General features: G+C 46.3%; 3 protein-coding genes across 7 annotated transcripts; 1 reads left to right on the forward strand and 2 right to left on the reverse strand.

Moving 5' to 3' along the window:
- Nucleotides 1-78: 78 nt before the first annotated feature.
- Nucleotides 79-5,307, reverse strand: trim25l (tripartite motif containing 25, like). 2 transcript variants are annotated; one of them, XM_029127927.2, is made up of 17 exons: nt 5,139-5,307; nt 3,801-4,445; nt 3,474-3,569; nt 3,152-3,385; nt 2,915-3,074; nt 2,797-2,829; nt 2,674-2,709; nt 2,553-2,597; nt 2,418-2,474; nt 2,258-2,305; nt 2,108-2,170; nt 1,776-2,000; nt 1,546-1,656; nt 1,410-1,445; nt 1,261-1,329; nt 1,123-1,188; nt 79-1,014 (listed from the first exon to the last, which is right to left on the reverse strand). In XM_029127927.2, exons 2-17 carry the CDS (start codon nt 4,425-4,427, stop codon nt 440-442), a joined length of 2,481 nt encoding a protein of 826 aa, XP_028983760.1. In that variant the 5' UTR covers nt 4,428-4,445; nt 5,139-5,307; the 3' UTR covers nt 79-439. The 2 variants fall into 2 exon arrangements, with proteins under 2 accessions (XP_028983760.1, XP_055358875.1); XM_055502900.1 differs by lacking the exon at nt 5,139-5,307 and having other exon boundaries at nt 3,801-4,580.
- nudt15 (nudix (nucleoside diphosphate linked moiety X)-type motif 15) lies at nt 4,691-7,596 on the forward strand. Of its 3 annotated transcripts, none has more exons than XM_029127998.3 (4): nt 4,691-4,860; nt 5,656-5,815; nt 6,046-6,239; nt 6,315-7,596. In XM_029127998.3, the coding sequence occupies exons 1-4, from the start codon at nt 4,833-4,835 to the stop codon at nt 6,434-6,436; spliced, it is 504 nt and encodes a 167-aa protein (XP_028983831.1). In that variant the 5' UTR covers nt 4,691-4,832; the 3' UTR covers nt 6,437-7,596. The 3 variants fall into 3 exon arrangements, with proteins under 3 accessions (XP_028983831.1, XP_028983822.1, XP_028983850.1); XM_029127989.3 differs by lacking the exon at nt 4,691-4,860 and adding an exon at nt 5,090-5,219; XM_029128017.3 differs by lacking the exon at nt 4,691-4,860 and adding an exon at nt 5,414-5,563.
- On the reverse strand, nt 6,474-16,961 carry cpo (carboxypeptidase O). Of its 2 annotated transcripts, none has more exons than XM_041067642.2 (9): nt 16,373-16,961; nt 10,050-10,089; nt 9,865-9,963; nt 9,678-9,782; nt 9,467-9,583; nt 9,094-9,187; nt 8,436-8,638; nt 7,132-7,216; nt 6,474-7,045 (listed from the first exon to the last, which is right to left on the reverse strand). In XM_041067642.2, exons 2-9 carry the CDS (start codon nt 10,056-10,058, stop codon nt 6,777-6,779), a joined length of 981 nt encoding a protein of 326 aa, XP_040923576.1. In that variant the 5' UTR covers nt 10,059-10,089; nt 16,373-16,961; the 3' UTR covers nt 6,474-6,776. The 2 variants fall into 2 exon arrangements, with proteins under 2 accessions (XP_040923576.1, XP_028983809.1); XM_029127976.3 differs by lacking the exon at nt 16,373-16,961 and adding an exon at nt 10,929-12,362.
- Between the last annotated feature and the right edge of the window lie 98 nt (nt 16,962-17,059).

Genomic DNA, 17,059 nt, shown 5'->3' on the forward strand with positions numbered 1-17,059 from the left:
TTTATAGCTTGACTGGTGTCTTCTGCACACAGTGGCTCTGGGGATTCAAACCCTTTTTCCAAATTAGTGAAAGGTGGCCCCTCTCCAACCCTTTAATAAATAATTATGTTAACATAAGCATGCACACTGAACATTTTCCATTTTGCGGTCATGGCATAACACAGTCTCACTGATTACTTGAAATAGCGACAGTGATTCTGGATGATTCTCATCATAAAAGATAGCTATCAAAGCTCATCACTGTTTCTACTGTAGCATTCATCATACACCCTAATAAACCTGTAATCGCTGATGATTCCTCTTTGAAGATACGTCTTCTATGCAAGTGCATTAACGTATGAAAAAGTAGGACAGGTGAAACCAAATGTTCCAAAAACCTTCAGTCACTGTTTCCCTGGACCTTCTTACTTCCCCGTTCTGCACCTCCCTGGCCGCGTCCTTACATGGGACAGATCCTAACGCTGTCAGTACTGGAGCTAAACTGGCCGAGGGCAAAGTCCAGGCCCACCCCGACTCCGCTTCCCACCCCGAAGGCCGGGTACAGCGGCTGGGTGAAGTTGGCCCGGAAGGTGTGGAGGTGGGTCATGCTCTCCGCCACGCTGTAGAACGCCAGCGACCCCGTGGACAGGTCCAGGTAGATGCCCACGCGCGGGGAGTAGGTGACCGGTATATCCTTCTTCTGATTGTCATGCATGGCGGAGCAGCAGGTGTCTGATAACTCCAGGCTCCAGGACTGGGGGTTGTAACCCAGCCCCGACCGGGCGTCTGCCCCCTTCCTGCTCAATGCTCCGTAGGCCACGCCCATGGAGGAGCCGCGGCCTCTCCACTCCACCTCCCAGTAGCAGCGCTGGGCGTACAGCGGGCTCTGGCACAGCACCTGGGTCCAGCCGTCGAAGCGCTGCGGCGTGTCGGGGTAGGGCTGCTGCGCCGCCTGCAGCGTGGCTTTGGCGTTGTTCTCAGACAGAGCGAGCCGGCGGTGGGCCGTGTTGGGGTCAAGGGTCATGTCCACAGAGTCTGGGAAAGAGTCTTTTATGAATACTTGGCAGCACATAAAGTTTGATTAAACAGCTTGTGGTAGTATTTTTCATCTCACGGAACATTTTTCCTGTAAGTGTAACTCACACTGCAGGAACTCCTCCCTGGTCCTCGGCTCTGGGGCCTGGATGCTATCGATGTTGATTTCTCTCACTAAAAAACAATCAATCAATAGTGAGAAGAACGGGTTCTATATTTACACAGATACTATGTACATTAACTCACATCCAGGAAAAACAGGAACTTGGTCGCTGGGATCAGAGGTGGGTGAGTCCAGGAACAGGCTGGGGTTCACTGTCCATTCAGAAAGTGGTGTTAAAATACATCAAGGTATTAGATGAAGATGGAAGATCTGCGCATTGCTGCCATCTTACCTTGTGTTGGAGTCTCAGGCAGAGCGGCCATCCCCCCTGTAGAGAGCAGACAGAGGGACACTTAGACGTTATTAAATATACAGAAGTGAGAGTGGCTCAAGGTAACAGCATGAATTAAGTCAGGCTAAAGTCTTACACTGGTTTCCTCCTGCTGACGCTGTGCTGCTGATGGGAGTAGCCGGAGTGGCTTGGTTGCCACGGCGATGGGAGCGGAAGAGGCTGGTGATCGATGCCATCCGGCTGAAACCTGACCAGAAAACTACAAGCGTTAGTCTTTCTGCTCAGCGTTTGTCCGAGCTGCACTGTGGGGGTTTCGCCACACGGTGGCGACAAATGACGAGTAATGGATGAACGAAGGCGCTGTACCGCCAGTTGATGCAGATGCAGGAGCAGGAGCAGGAGCAGGAGCAGGAGCAGGAGCAGGAGCAGGAGCAGGAGCAGGGCTTGGCGTGGCTGGGGTCATAGTGTGGCTCTGGTCGGCAGCAGGGGCTGCTCTGCTACTCTGACTGGACCTGCTCCAGAGGGAATGGGACTCCCTGCGGCTCGGAGTCGGGCTGGGTTGAGGACTGGGTCTGGAGTTGGTCTCCCTCGCTGTCGGAATCAAGTTGAGTTCTGATTAGCGTCAGTTCGTGGCAACAGCATCTCAGCCGCCATAAACCGCCTCCAAGAATCTAAAATTGGGGAAGTCTTGAACCAACCTGTGTCTCGCTCCTCTCTCCTCGGTCTCTGCCGCGGTCTGGATGAGCTTCTGTTCGTTGTGTCTGCAACATGGAAGAGGTGGAAGTCACGTTGTTACTGTCACTGTGTAGGTTTTATCTGGATTCTGATTCATTCTGACAAAGCCTCACCTTGTGGCACGTCTCTGCTCCTCACATCTGGACCTTTGAGGCCCAGGCCTGAGGACGAAAAAATGAATATTTTTACAGTATACAGAATTGTTTACTAATATTAATTATATTATTAATATTATTTATTAATTAACAATGAGTCAGGTTGCAGGACCAAGACCTTTCTTGTCAGTACTCCGTGCACCAACCGAGATGTTAGGTAAAGAAGCTGCAGGACCTGAAAAGAGATCCCACATTATTACACACACATATTGTAAAAATATAAAGTATGTGTATTATTTCTGCAACGTCATACCTGGCGAGCGGCTGCTCGTGTTACGAGAACCCAGTCCAGAAAACACTACAAGGAAAGAGAGTTACTGTAAAAAGCAAGTGTCCTCATAGTGAGTTACAATCTGTCCTTCATCAACACTCACGCTTCAGAAGCGCTTTCTGCCCAGCACCCCGGTTCGCTGCAGAAAACATGAGAAAGTCCGGTTTAATCAGCAAGACTCAACTTCCTTAACAGGTCGTTGAAAAGACAAATGTTGTGAACTCACAGTCTTTCAGAGTGAACAGCGTTGTGTCGTTTACTGAAAAACAAAACAATTATAATGATTAGAAGAAAAATGAGAAATTAATCTGAATAACAGCACATAAGCTTTAATATTTACAAACCTTTTTTGGTGATCTTGCCCAGCTCCTGGTTGCACAGGTTCTCCACTCGCTCCCTGAGGTCCAGGACGGCTTCTCGTACCGGCTCAAAGGAAGCTTCTGCATTGACCACAACAGGAGGCAGGTCCCCCGACTCCACGGGGCCGCACATGGACTCGTACGTCTGAAACGGGAGGGGTTCAAATCCAAAATGCACGTTCATGCTAATCTGTTGACTGCGCTTTGGGTCGGATCTCCTACCTGCAGGTAGTGGATGTGGTCCTCACAGTGGACCAGGTCCTTCAGCTCCGTGTCCCTCCTCCTCAGCTCCTGGACCTCGGCCTCCAGGCTTGCCACCACGTCTCCGGCCTGGCCCATCTTCTCCAGCACGGCCTGGTCCAGCGCCTCCTCCAGCAGCTCCTGCAGCCGCTCCACGGAGCGCTGCAGCTCCGACAGCACCTGCTCGGTGTCGCCGTGCACCTTGTCTGACGAATGCTGCACACGTAAAGAGAAGGAACATCACGCCTCGGCAGGTCTGGCCTGTGTCTGATGTGCAAACGAATGAAAGAAAAGCCTGGCGGACCTTCACTGCCTCCATCATCTTCTTCATGTCCTTCAGCTCCTGCTCCCTGACTTTCAGCCTCTGCTGATTCTCATTCTGCAACTCTGACAGCACTTTCTGCAGGGATGAGATACAAAAATCAAAACTTGCATTAGTTTTCATAAAAAGAGCACAAGGAAACAGCCATGTGTGACGCAGAGGGCAGGTGGAGCTAATGAATGGACAGGAATGCAGTTCGGAATGTCGCCGGTTCCACGGCGTATTGTCTTTTGTTGTGTGACTAAAACCTCTCACACTGTCGCACACACACACACACAACCCGAGGCTGCAGCCTCCGTGTCGGCCCACCTGTTTCTCCAGACGCTCCACCTTGGTGGACACGCTCTCGTGGCCCTTGTGCTGGTTGCTGGTGCACAGCCAGCAGATGAACACCTTGCACTGGCGACAGAAGAACTCCTGCAGGTACTTGTGCTGGGTGCAGATCTTCTCGGCCAGGTCGCCCGTGGGCGCGATGAGCTCGTGCTGCTTCAGGGCCTTCTGGGTCTGGTGGGGCTTCAGGTGGGCCTCGCAGTACGAGCTCATACACACCAGGCAGCTCTTGACGGCGGCCCGCCGCTCCCCTTTGCACATGTCGCACGGCACCGCCGAGGACGACAGCTTCCCCTTGGACTTGGACGAGGAGGAGGCGACCCCGCGGGCGCTGCGCATGGATTCGCGGACGTCCGATTTGAGGGCGCCCTTGCGGAGCTGCTCCACAGCTTCAGCCAGCATGGTGTTCCTGGACAGGGAGGGCTTGGGGCAGAAGGTCTGGCGGCACTGGGGGCAGCTGTAGATCCCCTTAGGCTCATCCTTGGTCCAGAAGTCCTTAATGCAGGCCATACAGTAGCTGTGCCCACAGGGAATGGTGACTGGATCATTGGGGAGATCCAGACACACGGGACAATTGAACTGCTCCTCCGTCCACAGTTTACTCATGGTAACACTGCGAGACAACTGAACGAATGGAATGAAAGGAAACTGGACTGAATGTTAGCTATCAGGTATGAAATCCAGAAACGTAAAGCAGAACAGCATAGAGAATAGTCCGGAGATGTCAGGAGGAAGGTGCCGTCTCGATTCCCACACAGAAAATGCTGGCTCTCAGGCGAGAGCAGGGAGAGGTGAGGTGGGTGGAGTCAGAGCCACCAGGCAGGTTTAGCGGGGAGAACGGGTGTAGGTGGAAAACGACCATGAGAGATGGGAAATAGCCAGGAATGTAATGGATTTATTTACAATTTGGCTCGTTTCAATAGTTGATTTGGTAGTTTCCGAACCATAATAAGATTTTTTTATTATCAGAATCCCCAAAAGTTATGATGATTCATTGAGATCAGTCACTGAATGAAGGAGCAGTCCTGGCTGACCTCAGGTGAGTCACATCGTCTTAACTGTGGCCCACAGAAGCCTTCTCACAAAAGAGGATTACATAAACCCTTCAGTAGAGCGGCAGAATTGATGCCTAAAGGTCAATGCTCACCGCTACGTACTATAAGCATAATAATACAATATAATATGTGCATATTTTTTTATATTTCATTCACTGAAGAAAATTGTGGCAAATGTTGACTTTAGCACAGTGTGACCTTGTGGACGCTGCTGACAGCTGGAAGAACAAAGGATAAAGGAGAAGAGGAAATGAGAAAATACCTGGTAGCGCCTCAAAGTAGGCGAATCCAACAAGCACACAGCTAATGGGGGATTTTTCTGCTGTTGGTTTTCACAAAACAGGTGAACTTAGTTTAGTGCACTGTACGAATATAGAGTAATGAAATGCTCGTCACTAGATGTCAGCGTTTCATCCCTCTTCTGTGTTGTATCCCCGTTTCTCCCGTGCACCTGATCGCCACGTGTAGGCAAAGTTTGTTCATATGTCAAGAGAGTTCCCCTACCGCTAAATTATAAAAATGACAGAAAAGTAGTCGCTGTATATCACTTATATCCTTTAATTTTACACCAATGTTTCTGATGCCAAGTTAAATTTATTTATCCATGAAATAAACTGTTATTTATTGGTTCAACAGCAAATAGACAGGGCGTCTGTTAGCGATCAACGAAGGCGGAAGTACACAGAGGTGAACGCTCTTGCGTCTCCGCTATGCCCATTCCTCAGCCTAGCTCTGAGCTAACCCGCTAAGCTTTAGCTAGCTTTGCTTTGTTTTGATAGACATTGGCGGTGTTGCCCACATGTCAGCGAAGCGTCCGGGGGTCGGGGTCGGGGTGCTGGTGACGGACTCAGCCCACCCCGGCTGCGTGCTTCTCGGAAGGCGGAAGAATGCGGTGGGCGCTGGGATGTACCAGCTCCCCGGCGGGCACCTGGAGTTCGGGTACGTGTTACCTCCCAGAATAGAAATAGTAATTGAATTAAATATTTAGAATTTATTTTTGTTTGTCTTATATGTGAGCATCAGATACTGACACGTTTTTTGAATTTGTGCTGTTTGTAATATTTTGGAGTGTGCAGTGACCGCGGGGTCATAAGGTCGAGGTGACACACAGGCCCAGCTGATGCTTGGATGATGTGACGTAGTTAATTAAAGTCTCGCTGGTTGTGAAGGGAGACGTGGGAAGAATGTGCCCAGAGGGAGGTGATGGAGGAAGCGGGGGTGCGGCTGGTGAACGTCCGCTTCGCGGCCGTGATGAACTCCGTCGCGTTACGGGAGCACTACCACTACGTCACCATATTCATGCAGGGGGAGCTGGACAGGGAGTCGGGAGAGCCGAGGAACGTGGAACCAGAGAAGAACGACGGTACGGCGCCGGCGAACGCGGACGCGTCCGTGGGGAATCTGAGCCCGGTTTAATGTGCGCTCGCTCTCCTCCCAGGTTGGACGTGGACGCCGTGGGAGCGGTTTCCGCCCGAGGAGCAGCTCTTCTTCTCGTTGGCCAGTCTGAGGCAACAAGGCCACGATCCGTTCAGGAACACACACGCACAAACACAGAAATGAGAGTCTGACACTGGCTGCTGCTCAGGAACGTCCAATACCCAGTCAAACTCCTTTTATTTTTATTTCAGGGATTTAAGGCCAAACTTTCCTATTTTCAGAATACTGTTAAATTATATAATGTGATTTACTGGAAGTAAACAAATAACTCTACAATTCACCATTGTGTGCCATTTATGGAAGATTATACTTTATGTTTCAATTGGCTTTGTTCCTTATTGAAGAACGTTTTGTACCGTTTTATACAGTTAATTCATGCTACTCATATCAAATTTATATTTTATACAAACATCTTGGGAAAGACTGTCCTCCATATGATGACATGTGGAGGGGTTTTTCCGCCTCACATCAGGCTGGGGGTCACGGTGGCCCCCGCTGCAAGCAGCAGCGTCCACAGCGCCGCAGCAGCGGTGGCCACGGCGCCGTTGAAGGTCTTCTCGTGGACGTAGGTGATGATGTGCATGGCTCCTCTGTAGGCTTCCTCGCAGGTCGGCTGGATCTGAGCCTCGGGCAGCTCGAATTCGAACGTGCCGTTGTCTCTGAGCTCAAAGGTGTAGGTGAAGGGGATTCCCACCAGCCGAGCCCAGTCTCTGGACGAGCCCGAGTTAGGATCTGCAAAAAGGGTTTACAAATGCCAGAATACCCAAACCCAGGTATTTATCTAGAGTTTTAATTGTGATTCTCCTGAATGAACTTACATAAAATGTCCGGTGAGGATCCCACCCTGTAGTTCATACCGTGGGCCTTCCTGATCTCATCTGCTGCAGCCAAACCAACCTTCATCTGAGGGAGACGATACCTTTGGTTAGTGAAAATTACAAATATCAAGAGAGCTGAAACTCTTACATTATAAAAGAAAAAAGGTACTTTCACTAATAACAGTTCTCTTATAAAATGAGTGATAACAAGCAGTTTAGCTCATTTAAAATGACAAACTTTACATTAATGGAGGCAAAGCAGCAAATCTCAGCATAGGTAGTAATGCTTTATAGGTATTTGAAAGACCTTTAATCTCTTTAAAGTGTTTGTGTTTGTTTCAGGTCTTCAAACCTCATGAAATACTGTTTAAATGACTAAGTGGAAATATTTGTGATTGAGTTGAAAGTAATTTCTTAATTGTATTATTTTGTGTAAGCAATATGTTACATAAATGTTTACCAATGCTGCTTTTCAACTGGAGTCTTTTTTTCCAGCTAAGGGCATAAATCAGTTTATCTTAACCTCTTTATCTGTGTAGTATTAATTAAAGTTAATATGAGATATAAAACATAACATTTACATACGCAACAGTACATACGGAAATCGGGGAGAGTTTATCAGTGTTTCTTTTGTATGTATATATATATTTTTTTAATTAGATGTACAATATTAAACGGTGTGTTTAGTCAGACTCTGCTTTCCAATCTACTGTAGGCAAGTCAGGACGACTAGGATACTGTTTCTCAGAGTTTACTTTGAATCTGTGTTCTGCTGAGACAGAACCACGGCCGCGTGTGTATGTTTCATTCTCTCTGATGGGTTATTTACCTGCTCCTGTCTCCATCCTGTCTTCATTTTGCACTATTAGTGTTGACGGCTTCCTCGGTTCTGCTCTGTTCTACCTGATGAGGACTGAGGACTCTTGAATGCTGACAGCATCTGTTGTGTATCTGATTTGTATTCAGCGTGTAAAGTCCTAATGGGCTTTTCCACGCATCACTACGGTCCAGATTAGTCAACAAACAATATTCAGTTCCAGACTTGGAAGAACAGTAAATAATATAAACATGTTCTTAAGTGTTTTAGCAGTTTGTTTGATTTTTTGGCATAGAAGTTTTATGATCAACCAAAGCTCAGATCCTGTGGTAATTTTCGGTCTGTCTATTTATCAGTATCTTGTGATAATATATAAATAATAGGAATATATAAATGTTCCCACAGTGTTTTCTATAAATTGTTGGTGCTGTTGGACAGTGTTATTGGTGCATGTTCATTCTTGGATTGCTGCGTGTCCTGAAAATACCAGCTCGTCGTAGTTGGGGGCGGTAAAATTGGGGTGTCCGTAGGGAACGAGCAGCAGCTGGCCGTAGGAGTGGATGGTGAGGAAACACAGGAAGTCGTCCTTCTGCTTGGCCAGGAAGTTGGTGACGGCCTGGGCCTCGGGCTCAGAGAGGGCTTTGGTCCCACCGTAGGTTATTGAGCAGCAGTTGGTCGATACGCCGATCGCTGTGAATGCAGATGAAGGAAATCTGAACCACATCTACTGTAGTATGAGCACCTCTCATTAAAATGAAGCTGTAAACACTGTCAAACATCAGCAGTTATCTGTTACTAAATATTAATATGTAGTAGTAAATAAATGAATGATGATAGTTAGTACTATCAGTTAGTACTAGATGATAGTATATACTGTAGGCTAAATACACTTTGTATTGGTCACAGTGAGTAACTACATCACTCATCTAATTTTATTTATGATGATGAATTGTGGTAATGTTCAGAGAGGAGGCTTGAATGAAAGACGGCACCAAGTAGTGTCACAGGAATCTTTAAGATCTGATCTGATGACTTTGAATCTGTTGCTATTAAACTGTTATGATGAGTCCTGTCCAGCTACTGAAGTGGACAGTGGGTGTTGAATCATGCTGTGCTGTATGAAGGGGAGCTGTCCTGACACTCACTTCCCCAGTTGGCGTCAAAGTTGCGGTTGAGGTCAGTGCCGTAGCAGCTGCAGCCTGGAGGTCCCGGCGACCTGTTCTTCCTCCACAGCCGAGTCTAAACGGGTCCAAATGGGCTCTTAATGCAATCAGTCGTCTCTAATCATTCTACCAGTTGATGTAATAAATAAAATGGCCGCTTGACTGTTCAATGCAGAGCCCAAATTGCTGATTCATGTTATCCACCCCCCATTCGGTTTAGTTTTATTAATTAGATGATTGAACTGCAGCCCATTTGAGCTTAACTGCCTACATCATATTATTGCCTTGTCTGTGGCCTGAGAGCAGGAGCAGGGCCTTATAGAGGTGATGTATGTGAATAAATGTGACCACTGACTGTGTTGTCCTTCCAGGAGTAGACGTATCCGTCCACGTTGAGCACCGGAGTCACGTAGAAGTCCAGGTTCTTCATCATCTGATTCACGGTGGGGTCCGTTTTGTATGTTTGAAGGATCTGATGGGGCGGAGCCAGGAACATGCAGTATAAGGCTCACAGTGAGATTACAGGGTGACCAGAACATTGGCTGTTTTTTAAATTGACCTTTCACCTGGTTGATGAAGTACTGGCAGAACGCTGGGGCGATCCATTCCCTGGCGTGAATGCCACAGTCCATCCACACCGCTTTCTTCCTCTGCTCTGAGTCCAAACCGATCTGCAGGACAGATATTTATAAAGCATATCAATAACACGGCCCAGTGGCCTTCCACGCTGCGCTAATGCATAACCTGGATTACCTTGAGCAGGTTAATAGGCCTCTTCTCATACGTCTGACCGTAGTTAATGAGAGTCACAACAGGGTGATCCTCCGCAAGCTGCGCCATCCAGCTGGTGATCTGTGGCGCACGTTCACGCGTCAGACTGCTTGTGCACATGCAGCACTGTGTGTGTGTGTGTGTGTGTGTGTGTGTGAGCACCTCACCTCGGGCATGGGGTGGTATTTGTAGTAGTCATACTCCGCTCTGTGCTCCACAAACACACAAGCAAATGTAGCAGACACCGTGAAACAGCAACAAGCGACACTCTGCTGCCTTCGTCTGTTTACTGCTTGGTTTTGCCCTCAGCACCCACTTTACTGTGGTCATTAAGGAGTTCAACATTCTGTCATTACTGTGTCCTGCATTCAGGAAAATGCTACAGGATATCATTTATATTATTGTCTTTATAATGGAGCACAAAAAATACAAACTAAATAAATAAAGGTAGAAAAAAATAGAAAATAAAGATTCACTTTTTCACACTTCTATTATTGATAAACAGCGGTGTGATATATTAGTCATAAAGTCAAACTTTATGACTTTATTGACTCAACAATGGTATGTATTATCTCTTACAGTATCGTGATAGAGCTGGTCTTATATGGTTCAAAGTTAAACATTAGCTCATAATAGTTAATGATAAATAGTTTTATTGCCGATTATACAAAAATTCCACATAAATTTTCAATTCAAATTTGAAAGGTTTTTTAAAATGAGGTCACGATGAAAATGTTTCACACCTTTGATTTACACCAAAGACAAGATTGAAAATATAACCTGTACTAGATAATTTTAAAAGTACTAGATACGACCTGATAATTTTCCTGAGGGATTAATGTTTGTAAAAACATTATAAATATAATACAGTAATAATGTACAATATTATAATAATAAAGTGTCAAAACAAATACTTTGACATATTGTGTAGTTGTTTGGTGTTTCATTTAGCCCAAAAACAACCACAACAACAAAATAAAAAATCACAACATGTCAGTGTTTGCAGAAGCCATAAGGAAACACTCGACTATATTAATAAAACTCACCTCTCTGTTGCTGCCTCCACGTCTGAGAGCAGCAACATTAGGCTCAGTCCCACAGAGATCAGCATCGTCGCAGTTTGGAAATAAACTTGAGTGATATTAGCAGCATTTATAGACACGTCCCTCAGATAACGAGTCACCTTTGAATCAATATAAGTAATGTATAACCACATGGATAAGAGCGAAGCGGGTCACGTGAGGCGCCTGTTTGTGTTTTCCACGACTGTTTTATTGCATGATGGGATTTTCTAATCACATCCACACCAGCGCCAGACTTTCCCCAGGTTTAGCGCCAGCGCATCTTTTGGGGTGAACTGAGCCACATAACACACAAGGCCCATTCATTTTCCATTACTGGCTGATTTACAGCCTTGTAAATTCAAATGAGGCAGATTGTGGTTGAGTGTCTAAGTGCTGTTTTTTTAAAGTAATGATATCTGAGCTGTAGCTACTCTAAAGTCCAGACACCCTTTAAAGACCTTTCACAGGCTTTCAGTGACTCTGGAAATTAGGAAGCCGTTGCTATTGTCTGACAGTAATAACATCCTTCGCAGCTGAAGAGGATAACATATTTTCTAATAAGACTATAGGACAGAGAAGATTAGACAAGGAACATTAAGTCAAAGGCATGAGAGGGAACAATAATGAGGCAAGAGTAATGGAAAGAAAGAAGGTTCACACAGTTCTGGGTCATAAATGCGGCTGTCGTGTATCGTATTCAGTTTCCTCGTCTTCAGAAATAAGTAAAAGAAAGAAGTAGATAATCAATCAGACTGACTTTCGGTTTCAATAAATGTCTGATCTGATGAAGAGAATTCTGCCGTGTTTTAAGTGATTATGTATTTTCATGTGATTTGTGGCTCCTTCCAGCACCTGCCTTTACGTCCAGGCTTCACGCCCTGACCTTTACGTTTACTGCATGTACAGCAGCTGTGCTTTAGGAAGTGACTCATCATCAGCATTGCATTTCTCCATTCCTGAAGGCGATGACAGCTTGTGTAAGTCGTTCTCTCGCAGTGGAACTGTTACACGCCACTCTGGGCCTCACTGGTTCCGGCCCAGTCGTGGGTCCCTCGTCCGTTGCCTGTTGATTGATTTTGTACTCGTGAGACTTGTAGAATTTGGTTTTGTAAGCATCATCTGTGCTCAAGTGGGGCACCGGAAATTACAGACCCAAACTCATCTAGTTTTTCATTTTTACAATTACAAGCCATCATTGTAACCCTGAGCGCAGCCAGTGCCCTGTTGAGGACTCGTCACTGAGGCATTCAGGGCCCATTTTGGGCTTATTTGTGGCCGTAATTGCTGTGATATTTAAGAGTCGCAAGCTCGCAGTGACGCAGTCTTTGGATTTAGAGGTCGATTCCTTGTTTTTTTTCTCCTGCTTGCTTTAGTTACTGGTTCGCCTTCCAATTCATGTAGTTGGTGTTAAAGTGTGTGTGTGTGTGTGTGTGTGTGTGTGTGTGTGTGTGTGTGTGTGTGTGAGCAGGGCAGGTCTGGCAGGGAATACATTGCTTCTTGATGAAAGCATCCAATTACCGAGAACATCCTAAATGCAGCGTGTGACCAGCAGAGGTCACTACAGCGCCGGGTTCTGATCAAACGTGACCGTCAAAGACTAAAACTGAAAGAATGAGACAGTGATAGTTTTTTTCGGGCAAGTCCTTACCTGCACACCTCACTCCTTACCTGAGCTGGTGAATTATTCTGGGAATGCAGCATTGTCTGTGTTGTCTGTCAGCTCCCCTTGTCTTAGTGCTGCTGCGTGGTTATGCGCCTGCATGTTAAGTACACCTCAGCAACTCAGGTCTTTGTTCCTGCTCCTTTGCTGACATGTGCATCATGTCTATTCATGAGCTTCTCATAAGATATAAAGACAAGACCTGTCTCATCTTTGTCCTCCGCTTGTGTGTGTGTGTGTGTGTGTGTGTGCGTGCGTGCGTGCGTGTGTGTCCCACATAGAGAATCAAAGTACACATCATGGCTGTTTCTTCATAATGATGGATGAAAGCACTAATGCTTTCGGATGAGAGCGGCAGGCTGCTCGCTCGCACTCACAACACGAGTGCATCCAAAAGATGGGTCTGCACGTCTGAGGTATTCTGTAGGTCTGGGGCTGAAATAGACAGCTCGGAAATTCATGCCCAAATCTACATTTTTAGCCGGGGACTCATCTGAGGTTCAGCCAAGGCGCCGTCAATCATCTGACAGTGTGTTGTTTTATTTCAGAACGGGACTCGTATTAACTTTGTCAGCCTTGACAGTGTCTCTTCATTCACAGAGAGGCCAGTGGTGGCACTTTGCATCCAACCCCTGGCGGACAAACACATATCTTTAGCTAAATATTAACTCAGTGTAGCTTAAAACCGGAGCAGGCTGAAGCAGCTCGTCCGTTTGTATGCGCAGGGAGATGTACACATTTGCATAAATATTGAAATCTATGTTTATTTGCTCACGCAACGCTCAGAGGCGCCTGTGGGCAAATAATAACGGCCCGAGCGCCGGAGAACGTCCTCGGGCGACGGATGATGTTGTTCTGAAACACGTGCAGGCTCTCGTGGAACACCTTCAGGGCTGTGATCTACCGTTAAGATGGGTCTCTGATCGAGTTCCACGCGGTCATTTGCATGTCGGCCAATGCATCACGTCTGTGGACAGTTATCAGGGGGCGGCTAATGGGATGATCACGGTAGTAATTAGGACACGTACATGCACTGAGGTTGTATTAATTACATTTCTAGTGAAACGAATGAGAGGATTAAGCTTGAGGGGAGCACCTGAAGCCCTGGTAGAACCCCGAACCCTTGAGCACTGAGGAAGCAAACACAAGGTTCCAATCAGCAAGCAACAGATGGTTGAATATACACACTGTATAGCATTTGTGGGTTTCATGACAGCAAAATCTAGAAACAGTAGACATCAGACCCTGGTTCATCAGTTTGATTGTTCTTCTCACAGATCCTCGTCTGATGCAACATGTGCTTTTAGCCGCGTTTGCTGCTGCTTCGCTGGTTATTGCACTGTGAGCAAGCGGGTGCCGACACCTGGCGAACCGTGTCAATCCGCTCATCCACCTCCACTGCTCATCCGACACAGAGCATCATGAAAAGCGTGGAGTTTGAAACCATTGCCGGTCTGCAACCTCCCGAATATAGCACCCAAGTGCAACGTAATAGATAATGCAATTGCAGCCGAGTAATAAAATTTAATGAACAGAGGTACACGGCACCTCCACCACACAGGTTTTCTTCGCTGTCTTCATTACTTTTGCCACTTGTGCAGGTTTTGACACGGTCTTGGACAATTCCAACCATTTTTCCTTTACTGCCTTGTTCATACCACCGTGGTTCATGAGATACATCAACGCAGCGACTCTGTGCAGCAGCCAACGGTTCTGCGAGGTCAAAGGTTCTGTGAGTTCTGTAAGATACCGGTTAAAGCTCGTTAGTATTGGCGGAGCTGCTCTGCAGCACTTGTGAACTCTCCCGCTGTCCTTTACCCACCAGAACCTTTTGTGCTCTACCTCGGTTACCTTTGCAGTTGTATAGTGAAGTAAAGTAGAGGAGATAGAGGAACGCTGTGTCCTGACGCTGGGGAGCAACACCACAAGGTGAGCAGCTCCCCATCGCGTCAGGCGTGCCGGCCGCGAAGACCTCCACGCGGAGCGGCTGCCAGAACCTCGGAGGTTTTCTGGATCCCAAAGCGCGCGAGGGCGACTTCTGGCATCGCTGTAACGACTGTTATCTTCAGAAATGTGGAAGGAACACCATCGCGTTGGGCAAGCTGGAGCACCGCACACACTCACCTCCCACACGCCGGAGCTTCAAAGCAATAACAGCACTTGTACAAGTATCGGCCGGACTGACAGCGGCTACACAACTATAAATCACAAACAGCGAAGCCCTCCTCCCCCGCAGCCTCCAGACATTTTTCAAAGCGCCGGTATCGCTAACGCATGAACTAAACCCTGAGGCGCTCTGAAATCACTCTCTATAAACAAAGCCATCATGCTGCCCATCAGGGGTCCCAGAACTTCTCACCTTACTCATGCGAGTCAGCCAAATAGCCAAATGGAAGAGGGAGCAGTTGTTCTGCAGGCTGCTGAAATTCTCAGAGACGCCGTCCAGTTAAAAACAAATCATATGAGGCAGAGTGCAGAGCAGACAGCGTCGTTCACATCAAAAAGACGGGATGTGTAGCCATGGCACCGGCCTCGGTAAATTCTCCATTTGGGAAAAAGGTAGCTGCACTCTAAACAGGGCACAATTGTGGCCCTTTGTTCCCTTGACATGGCCAGCGCTCGAGCTGAAGTAATCAACAGCGTTCATTTCCTGAGGGAAACAGATTGTTTTGTTATCGATTGGCTGAAACGGTAGAATAAATTAAAACTATTTAATGAAAGGAGACTCGTAACTAGGTCTTGACATGACTGCTGTAATTGGGAGAGGGAGACCTGAGAGAAGTGGGCAACAGGGCATTTGAGCAGGGGTGATATTGGTGAGATACAGTAGACGGTGGGATTTCGCCTCTGGACTGGTCTCCCGTATACATGTGTGGCCTTTATTTTAAAACTGTTTTCTCAAGAGAATTCTGGCTATTTTCTGAAGAATCAGGTCCAAACCTTTCCAGATTTCACTCACACACATTTTAGATACAGTACCTTCTTACTGACTCAACTACTCATTACAAAGTTAATGGTTTAAGCACACCAGACTAAAGTTGAGTGTTTGCAGCTAACGCTCATGAATCCGAGAGGCAGAATTTGCAGCTACAGTACAATCCTCAAGTCAGTGCCCACCTACTGTATGCGATGATGGCATACAACTCAGCAGCACCCTCAGAAGAACAGTAGATGTTTTTCCCTTCAAGAATTAGACGCTGACTATTTATTTATGAGCATGTAAGGTAATTAGATTTGAAACAGTGGGAAGACTATAAAATGACATGTTTAGAGTATCAGATATTCTATGGCACTAATAGAGCCATAGTAAGTGGGTGATATAAAACATTTCTTATTCTCCAAATTTTTATTAAAAGAGAGAAAGGAGAGTCTTACAACCAGGAAAGCATTTATTCCTTTGCCATAAATAAATATACTGTATAATAAAAAGCAAACATAGTCAACAAAAAGCAAACAAGCATTAACAAAATCATGTTTATCAGGAATCATTACGATTTTTCTATTTGAGATTAAATATTAGGGTATATGTTGTTGGGGTAAATGCTAGTGATCCTCTTCCTACAGATTTCACTTCTTAAACACGTAGTAGGATGCTTGTTAGAGCAAGTCACAGATTTTGCAGTTTAAATACTTAATTAAAAAATATGTTTACAGTAAAAGGTTCTATACAATCTTAAACAATCAAAATCATATTACGCAAATGCTCACAAAATTAGCTTATTACGTCAGGATGCATTGGTTTGCGTCTTTTTGCGAACAGCCCTACCTGTTGTGGCCGCTAGGTGGCAGCAGAGGCAGACAGACTTCATGTTCACGCCTCAAACTTGTCAGTACGAGAAACGAGATTAGGCTACTGCGACTGACACATATCAAAGTTAAGACCAATATTCACTTTATTTATCAAAATTTTCGTTTAAACTCCTTTTTGCTCCCAAGACAGAACGTTTTCATCGTCTTGTTGTCTACTTTAGCCGCCGAATGCCGCTGTGGTCATCAGTTGCTAACCAACTGCCGCTAGCTGTTTGCTAGGTGCTGAGCAGGAAACTGGCGGTTATCTGATTTTCTGAATTTTCACCCATTTTAAACTACCGCCTGCGCTGATGAGAGACTAAATGGGGCATAGAATAAAGGTGCATCACAGGTTAAAAAGAACCACCCTGAACATCAGTGGCTTAGCTAAACTCGCTAGCGCAGGAGCATCCCCACAGAAATGTCAACATATCCTCCTAAAGCGGAGAACTTAGTGATTAGACTGGACCTTTTTTTCTTTTAATAAATTCACGTCTTTGTGTAATGTGTTAGTAATAGTTTGTGTTGAGTGTACAGAGGGAGAGAGAGAGAGAGAGAGAGAGAGAGAGAGAGAGAGAGAGAGAGAGAGAGAAAGCGAGAAAGAGGAGGGAGGGAGGGAGGGGGAGGGAAGAGCTCCTCAGTTGCCCTAGCAGCGCAGCTTCAT

Source organism: Betta splendens, chromosome 2 (genome assembly GCF_900634795.4).
Source record: "Betta splendens chromosome 2, fBetSpl5.4, whole genome shotgun sequence".
Lineage (NCBI taxonomy): Eukaryota > Metazoa > Chordata > Actinopteri > Anabantiformes > Osphronemidae > Betta > Betta splendens.

Coding starts and splice junctions, on each gene's coding strand:
- trim25l (XM_029127927.2), bottom strand. CDS start 4,427: ATGAGTAAACTGTGGACGGAGGAGCAGTTCAATTGTCCCGTGTGTCTG. Junction 2,171..2,257: donor GAGCAGAGACGTGCCACAAG/GTGAGGCTTTGT, acceptor TCCATGTTGCAG/ACACAACGAACAGAAGCTCA. Junction 1,330..1,409: donor GCCTGAGACTCCAACACAAG/GTAAGATGGCAG, acceptor CTGAATGGACAG/TGAACCCCAGCCTGTTCCTG.
- nudt15 (XM_029127989.3), top strand. CDS start 5,183: ATGGGGGATTTTTCTGCTGTTGGTTTTCACAAAACAG. Junction 5,220..5,655: donor TGTTGGTTTTCACAAAACAG/GTGAACTTAGTT, acceptor TTGTTTTGATAG/ACATTGGCGGTGTTGCCCAC. Junction 5,816..6,045: donor GGCGGGCACCTGGAGTTCGG/GTACGTGTTACC, acceptor CTGGTTGTGAAG/GGAGACGTGGGAAGAATGTG.
- cpo (XM_029127976.3), bottom strand. CDS start 11,098: ATGTGGTTATACATTACTTATATTGATTCAAAGGTGACTCGTTATCTG. Junction 8,639..9,093: donor CTTTGACGCCAACTGGGGAA/GTGAGTGTCAGG, acceptor CTGCATTCACAG/CGATCGGCGTATCGACCAAC. Junction 7,046..7,131: donor ATCCTCACCGGACATTTTAT/GTAAGTTCATTC, acceptor CCCTTTTTGCAG/ATCCTAACTCGGGCTCGTCC.